Source organism: Alligator sinensis, unplaced genomic scaffold (assembly GCF_000455745.1).
Source record: "Alligator sinensis unplaced genomic scaffold, ASM45574v1 scaffold531_1, whole genome shotgun sequence".
Classification (NCBI taxonomy): Eukaryota; Metazoa; Chordata; order Crocodylia; family Alligatoridae; genus Alligator; species Alligator sinensis.
Window position 1 is genome coordinate 65865 of NW_005842173.1, and position 8844 is coordinate 74708.

Consider the following 8844-nt stretch of genomic DNA (forward strand, 5'->3'; position numbering starts at 1 on the left):
ATTGAGGCAGCTGTGAACAAAGGCGAGGCTCTCGGTGACTTGCACAGCGTAGTCCAGGTGCTGGCTGGTTTCGCAGTCCTTAAACACGTGAAGGTCTTGCAGCGAGTGAAGAAACAGGGTGATGTTATAAGGGAACCACAGGACAAAGAAAACAGTCACCAGGACAATGACAAGCTGGAGAGCTCTTCTTTTGCTAGGGGGCTTATACGTGGTGAGGACACAAGTGATGCGTATATAAAAGAAAAGCATGCAGAGGAATGGGACGAGAAAGCCCAGCACGATCTGCAGAAATCGGAGGGTAATCTTCCAGATGGAGCTGTGCTGGCTGTAGTCGTGGTTGCAAACCAATTTCCCGTCGTGGAGCTTCTCCACATGCATAAAGACAGCGTCGGGAACAGACAGCAGTATGGAAGCAATCCACACCACTAAAGGGACAAGGAAACACTTGTCCGATGTCCTGGAGTTTCTACTGGACCACGCATGAACAATCTCCAAGTACATATCCAGACTCATGCAGCTCACAAAGAAGATGCCGCTGTAGAAGTTCATGGTGTAGATGGTACTAATGATCTTACACAACACCGTTCCAAACACCCATTCAGAAGCCGCATGCGTGGCCCAGAAAGGGAGTGTTGCCACAAAGAGAAGGTCCGAAATGGTCAGATTTATCAGGTACACCTCCGTCATCCTCCTCTTCTTAATGTACTTGAGGAGGATGATAAATAGGAGTAAGTTCCCAACTAATCCAAGCAAACACACCAAACTATAGAGCACCGGCAGGAACACTTTGCCGAACGACACAACGTTTTCTTTTCTGCACACCAAAAATTGACTATAGTCCTCCTCCTCTGCATATTGATACTCATAGTAGGTCATGTTGGGAGGAATGTCCATGGAAAGTGTCATAGCAGATGTAAAAGCCATTGCCATGCTTGAGATACCCCTGACTAAATGGCCTTGTGTCACATTCAGAAATTAAAAGGCAAGAGGATCGTTTGAAGATGAAGAGTCCACTTCAAATGGTATATGGATCCACAAGTGGAAGCTGAGCTGAATGCTCTAAGTATGTGTATTATGGAGTCATGTAGCTCAGAGAGTTGAGTCTCATGTTGTTAGTCTTGGATAGCTGCTTCAAACTTTTGGTCCCATCAAAAAATCCCTGTCACCCAGGCTCGGCAGAAGTGTCGAAGACTCAACAACCCTGGAAGAGGGGCTATCGTCTCATCTCTTCAAGTGCTAACTTCAGGTGGGTTTCAATAGCCCACCTGTGCTTGACCCTCAAACTGGTGTGTCAGACCTCCAAGCCCCCAGTTGCTTACAGCCACTTTCCCAGAGTCCCGCCAAGGTTATCAAATCATTGTACCTCTAATTTAATCCTTTGAGGACAACGTGGAAGGAAACAAAGAGCACGGCCTTTCAACAGAGGACTGTTTTAACCACCGAAATGTTACTCTTTAAAGAACTCAAGAGTGATCGAGTTTTCCACGAGGGTAGGTCAGTGGGTTGAAGCATAAAATCCCGGACTCCGGATCAGCTTCTTGATGTCTTCTCTGTGCTGGGTTCACAACTAGATGTCAAGTGCCTTTGTGATCAGGACAACGTCTGGAATAAAAGACAGTAGGTTTAGCTTGGGAAAAGCATGGCAGGCATTCAACGATGTAGGTGCGGGTTTTGGTTTGCTCTGTTCTGTTGTTCTGGCAAACCCATTGTCAAGCATGTGCAGCTGAGGCCTGGTTTAGAAAGGCCTGGAAGGGGTGAACTTTTAGTTTTGGACCTACTTTTCTGTGCATGATGCTTGAGTTTTGATGATTGACAGGTGTGTGAGGGGACAACCCTAAGGTAAAAGTGAGACATGAGAGCTATTGAGTGAAAGATTGTAGCATTTTAAACGAGTGGCAGCAACTGTCACCAAGGAGACTAGAATATTCAGTACGTGACTGGAGGGTGATGAGGTGGGAGTTACCAAGCCCCCATTGATATAAAATCACATGGCAGAAGGATCTGGGTGTGCGTGTGTCTGTGAGCCTCGATGGGCACATCTACATGAGACTCTTAATGAGCAGTAAGCTAATTCTACTGCGCATTAATGCACCACGGCAAAACCCATGCTAATGCACAGTACAATGAATCTACTGTGCATTGTGTCACAAAAAGACCATGCACCATTGCTATAGCACATTAGCACCAGCTACCACACATTTATGTAATACCCCATATTAGAGGTACTAAACTTAATCTGCAGTAGCAACAGTGCATTAATGCACATGTAGACATGCCCAGTGTGCCTCTGTGTGTGTCTATGCACGCACTTGGGTCTGCATAGAGAGGGTGCATGAGGGTCGTGAGAGGTGTGTGCCGTAGGCCTCAGAGTTGTACGTTGTAGGTGTGTGATATTATGCTGAGCTGTGCAATGTAGTTGCTGCTACGGGTCGAATGTTTGGTTTCTGTGAGAGTGGCTAGATCAGTCCGGGGCCAGGCCAGCAGTGCACTCAGACGCAAGGTCTGGACCGTATTTTCAATCACTGTAGCGAGGGAGTGAGCAGCACAGCAGCATCTCCCAGCAGCTGATGACACCAGTCTCACCAGAGTCAGCTAGACAGTTACAATTCAGTGTTAAAGTGATCAGTAAAAACATAAAGTCATAAAAATAAAGTATAACCCATTCTTCAGTGCACAAAAACCAGTTTGAAAATGGGTGAGACCGATTTGAAATATACCTGGTTGAATGTAGTATCAGGCTTAACTGATTTGGGTCAAACCAGTTTATGCAGTGTCTGTCCCAGACCCCTTCCTGGTTTAAGTTAAATCAGAGTCCTCCAGCATCCCAGTTGCTTTGCAACCTTGGGCAGGGCTCTGCTCTCGGCTCCAGCCCAGCAGGGCTGGTCCCTCCCCTCTGCTCCCTGGCTGGAGCTCCAGCAGAGACTGCAGGTACAACGGTGTCTGACTGGTTTTCTCCTGCTCCCCTCTCCCCCCACCACTCCCTGCTAAAGCAGGGATCCCCCACCCTCTCTGGCTTGCACAGAAACCTCTCAGCATTACCCAGCAGACCACATGCTGGCTAAGGTCCATGCTGTAGGAGATGGGACAAAGGCAGACAGGACAGTATCAGCTTAGAGCTTTTTGGAGTTAATCAGCAGGTAGTTGGTAATGTCCCTCCATTCCTTCCTTAGAAGTTGCTTAAGAAGAGCTTGAAGGATGTTGTTTTGTTTGATGTGTTGATAAATGCTAACAACTCCCTGTGTAACTCAATGCTCTGTTATCAACAGCAAGGGTGGGGGGGAACCCCTCCCTAATCAGAGCATCCTGCCAGGGTCTAGCCATGCGCCCTCTACACTTAGCACTGTGAAAGGGAAGGGAGGGCTCCTCTTGCACCCCCCAGCTTCTAGCCTGAGCCACTGCAGGCATGTACCTGCATTTCCTCAGTCCAGAAGGGATGTCTGTGAGGCTACAAACCAGTTCAGCCTAGCCACGTTAGACTAACTTGCAAAGATTGAATCAATTCATGCTCAGGCTTTTTGAATGTCTGACCCTAGCCCAAATGCCCAGGCAGCCTCAGGTCTGGGGCTCCAGTTTGCTTGCAGACTGCAAAGAAATTGATGGAGGCAGCTGGACCAGGTCTAAGGAGACCAGAGACGGGAGCTGTGATGGCCCCCACATGCCACCCCACCTTCACCCCTCCCCAGCTGGCTATGATGGGCTTTATGGCTCAGTGCCTGTGGGAGCTGACAGTGGACGGGGCTCCCTCAGAGCACGTAGGGAGAGCTGCAGCAGCAGGTCAATGTGGTTGGGTGGGAGGGAACAGACCAAAGATGGACTACAGTGTCCAGCCAAAAAAAAGGGAGGGACCTGAGGCAGCTGGCTAAGACTATAATGGAAGCATGGGACGCTTTGACTAGGCAGCCTGTATCCAGCATGTGGCTCTCCACCCTTGATTCCCTGAAGGCAGTAGTCTGAGCTCATTTTCCTGGAGCCTGGGAAGTAAATAACTATTTCCTTTAAATCACAGCCATCAACTTCAGCTCAGTGGAGGGTGACCTCAGCATGACAGGTGGGTGAGGCCTGAAGAGACACCGCACCCCAGCCCTCGCCAGTAGCAACAGGAAGGATGAGCCCCTGGGGAGTGGTCCAGGGATGGCAGCTATCTTGGGCATGTGCCCTCAAAAGTCCTCCACAGGGCTCTCCACAGGTGGTGGCCAAGGCTACCCAAGGCCATATTGGCACCTCCTCCCTCCCAGCACCCTTCCTGCATCACTCCGTTGTCCGCTACTTTGGTACAGGCCACCGCGGACACGTTGGCTGCATACCGTAATGTAGCAAGGTCATGCTCCCTGGTGGCTACCGCATCCCTGCACTCAGTGGAGAGATCCTCTGCCGGACCCATCGTGGGGTCACCCACAGCTGTGGTTCACTTGGCCTCACAGCCAGATCCATCTGCTGTGGCTGAAAGCAAGTCCTCAGTCTCTGCCCTCCTCACAAAGCATGCACACTCACCCCAGAGGGTCCCCAGCCCACTCAGCTGTATCTGCAACACAGCTACACCACCACAGCCAGAGGGAAGGATGCTCATGCAGCTGTGCTGCCTCCCTAACCCATGCACCCCTTCAGGGGAAGATACCCTCCTCACCTAACAGTCCTGCATACCTAACAGCCCTGACCATGCCTATCATTGCCAGCTCAGCATCTCCCATCTGTTCAAAGAGCAAGCCCACACCTAGGAAGATGGCAGAGTCCTTCCCTATGGGAGAAGCCATGGGTAGCTGTGCCACCACCAGTAGGACCTGCAGACCTGAGCTGGCATAATCTAGAAATAGATGTTGCCAAATGAAGCACATCAGCCATGCTGGGATGCATCCCCACACATGATCTGGAACCATGTATTGGCTGTTGTCCTGCCCATTGAGCTTGTGAAATGAAGGACAATGTGTTCCCCACTTCCAGAGATGCTTCCCTGGCAATGCCTGGGGCACCAGAAGATGGTCAGGGGTGTGGCTGTGGAAATGGGGAAAGCCAGGATGCTTCGGTACAGTCCTCATGCTGGGACTGACAATCAGTGGACTGGTGGACCACACCAGAGTGTCCCAGCTTTCCCCGCTTACAGAGATGTGTCCCTGGCAATCTCTAAAGCATGTCTCTGGAAGTGGAGCAAGTCGGCGTTCTCTGCTTACAGAGATGTGCCCCTGGCAATCTCTGGGGTGAGTCTCTGGAAGTGGAGCACCCTGGTGGTCCCCATGCCCAGAAATGGGCCTTGGGAATTGCTGGGAGCATGTCTCTAAGCACTTCATCCCTGAGGCACTGCCTGGGCTTCAGGGGCCTGATCCTGCACAGGAGTTCCCACGGTGTGCAGGACCAGGCCCTTCAAGTGCCAAGAGCAAATACCCACAGCAGAGGGAGAATTTGGGAAACTCCAGCTGCCAGTCTCCTGCCATAAAGCAAATAGACATCTGCTGCAATAAAGCAACACAATACTGCCTTTTGTCATGGCCAGATAGGGGCATGACCAAAGGTCTGGATGCCTATCTGCTGTTGCGTTGTGCTGCTATAAATATGTTTATGGCAGCACAAAGGTGATGAAAGGTGGTATCTGTTTCCACCCTCACACCTTGCCTTGGATTTGATTTTACTGGAAATGTCAAATCAGCAATGTGGGCTGAACCAGAGCCTGTCTACACCTCCTCCCTCCTTCCCTTCTTTCTGTCCTCTGACCTACAGAGACACCCTTCCATGCACAGCCTTTAGCTAACTTTATCCATCCCCATTAGCAGAAGCTGCCTCAGCTTTTAGTGCAATTCTTACTGCAAACCCCTTACCAAAGCCAAGGTGACTGAAAAGCAGAGCCCTCCACTAATATTATGTAGTGTTACATCTACTTGTACTAGATCTCAGAAGAGGAGAGGCTCCCAAATAGTAAGTATGCTGCCACGTGACGGCTGCTTGTGAAGGGGCATCTTGTGCTTGCTGCTTCTTCCAGGAAGAAGTATGCAAAGGGACTGCATCCTCCTAAGTCACTCCCTTCCCCAGGGATGTGCAAGGTGAGGAACTGTCTGTATAGCTACACATGTGCTACCTCACCAGTGTGTCCACAGATGGACACCCCCAGCTTGTCCCACCTACCCGATCTAGTTTGCAAGCACAAAACTGCCCACAGAGCTGAATTTAAGCACATGGAAAATAGAGGGCTCAGAAACAGGCAGTGCCCTTCTACCCTTCCTCCTCAGTCCCCAGCTTGGCTTCACCACTGCATTTCAGGAGGGTGGTAAAGCACCAGAATGGGCTATCTAGAGAGGTGGTAGAATCGCCATCCTTGGAGGTTTTTAGGGCCCAGCTCAAGAAAGCCTTGCTTGGGATGATCTAGTTGGGGCTGGCCCTAGGTTGGACTAGATGTGACCTCCTGAGGTCCCTTTCAGCCCTCATTGTCTATGATTTCCAGGTTTAGAAAGTGTGAGAGGGCTAGGATGGGCAGGGTATGTTCAGGGTATGTTCTGCAAGTAGGATGGGCAGCATCTGTTTGTGGCACACAGCAGACTGGAGAGGGGACAGGCAGCACAGTAGCAGATGGGGCAGAAAGCAGTAAGAAGAGCAGCAGCTCAGGCAGGGGAAGGGTATTAAAGTGGCTTTTGGGCAAGGTGTGAGGCTAATGTATGGCATGCCTGCCAGAAACGTCCGTCTCCACTGGTGCAGACATGTCCTGTGTGGGCAAGTGAGGGTGACAAGGAAGATGAGATGTTGCCACGTATGGTCCCAATATAAAGCCAATTGAAGTCTTATAAACAGCCCAACAGGGCGCATGGATTCTGACCCAGGATTGAAACTCACCCTGCCTGGGGTTCAATGCCACTGGCAACAATAAAGCTATAAGACAACCTAAAACTCACAAACTTGGATAATTGTTGGATTGGGCCCAGAGCAAACAATGCCGCTGTCAAGAACAACGCATGTGGAGTCAACGTGCTTGCAGCTATCCTCCCCTCACTGCAGGCCACCTCTCAAGTCCTCCCACGTATCCAGTCTGCATCATGCCTATTCCCTGAAGCAGCCCCCAGTGTCAGTGAGCCCAGGGACTGAGTTTCGCAAGGTTATTGCGAGTGAAACCAAGCAAATGGTATTGGGGTTCTGCTACGAGTACTTCCAAGAAAAAGAATGAAGAAAAGAAAGAAAATAAACTTGCCAAGCTAAAAAAATGATCTGTTTCGGAGCTGCTCCTGCTGTCTCATAAAGGAAATGGGTTGGGTTTTTTTTCAAGAAAATATTTTTATACTTTTGAATGAAGCCAAGGGCCGTTTCCAAACCAAACAGCCTTTGGAAGGGGAGAAATGGAACATGTCATTCCAAGAATATCAGCGCACAAACTGTCTGATGTAAAACCCACACACGATCCTGGACACAGGCACCGGCTGCCAGGACTCCCCGCTCCCTAGTAAGTGCTCCTACCCTGGGTACAGAGCAAGGTCCCCTTCTACTTTCTGTCTTTCTGCACCCGTGTATCTTGCACTTGTGTTTTCCCCATGATCCAGCATCAAGAGGAGAGACAGAGGGTGCTCCTACCCTGCCTAGAGCCTGGTGCTGAGGGTAGTCTGGGAAGCAGGACATCTGGATTGGATCTCCTTAGAAACCATGTTTTCCACTTCCCAGCTCAGACTACTGGGCAAAAGGTGACTGGCAGCACCACCACCAGCAGCTCATACCTTGGAGAGCCGTGAGTCAGACACACTCTGTGCCAAGTTGTAAGCATGTGCAAATTTTTAAGGCACTGCTGTGCTGGAACACGCCTGCCCTTCATCTCACCCTCTCGCTTGCTTTTTTCATGGTTTCATAGTTGGTCGGGTCGGAAGGGACCTAAGCAGATCAAGTCCGCCCCCCTGCCATGGCAGGAAAGAGTACTGGGGTCAGATGACCCCAACAAGGTGTTCATCCAGCCTCCTCTTAAAGACCCCCAGGGTAGGAGCCAGCACCACTTCTCTTGGAAGTTGGTTCCAGGTCCTAGACGCCCTGACAGTGAAGTAGCGCCTCTTGACGTCTAGCCTGAATTGACCCTCTGCCAGCTTGTGACCATTATTTCTAGTCACTCCTGGTAGTGCTTGGGGGAACAGGGACTCCACCAATGCCTGCTGGTCTCCCTTGGCCAGTTTATAGATGGCCACCAGATCCCCCCTCAGCCTCCTCTTGTGGAGACTGAACACGTTCAGGTCCCGTAGCTTCTCCTCGTAGGGCTTGCCCTGCTGACCCTTGACCATGCAAGTGGCCTTCCTCTGGACCCTCTCCATGCTGTCCACATCCCTCCTGAAGTGCGGCGCCCAGAGCTGGACACAGTACTCCAACTGCGGCCTAACCAGTGCCGCATAGAGGGGGAGCATCACTTCCTTGGACCTGCTCAAGATGCATATGTGGATGCACGAAAAGGTATGGTTAGCCTTTCTGACTGCATCCCCACACTGTCGGCCCATGTTCATCTTTGAGTCAATAATGACTCTGAGATCCTTTTTTGCCTCTGCACTGACGAGAAGGGAGTTCCCCAGCCTGTAGGTGTGCTGCTGGGTCTTCTTCCCCAGGTGCAGCACCTTGCACTTGTCAGTGTTGAAACCCATCCTGTTCTCATCCACCCACCCCTGTAACCTGTCCAGATCTGATTGCAGCTTGTCCCTCCCCTCTAGCATGCCCACTTCCCCCCACATCTTAGTGTCATCTGCGAATTTGAACAAGGTGCTTTTCGCCTCCTCGTCCAAGTCGCTGATGAAGATGTTGAACAGCACAGGCCCGAGGACCGAGCCCTGCGGGACCCTACTACCCACATATCTCCAGGTCGAATAAGACCCATCCACCACCACTCTCTGGGTGCAGCCCTCCAGC

The 8844-nt window shown here is 50.9% G+C and overlaps 1 protein-coding gene across 1 annotated transcript in view; it reads right to left on the bottom strand.

The window, feature by feature from the left end:
* ACKR2 (atypical chemokine receptor 2) overlaps positions 1-8844 on the bottom strand; it is a 14054-nt gene that overhangs the window by 718 nt on the left and 4492 nt on the right. The window contains 1 exon segment of the mRNA XM_025206813.1: positions 1-1602. This exon segment is cut by the window's left edge and continues 3 nt beyond it. Within this exon segment, the coding sequence (XP_025062598.1) occupies positions 1-930 (930 nt within the window). The 5' untranslated portion in view covers positions 931-1602.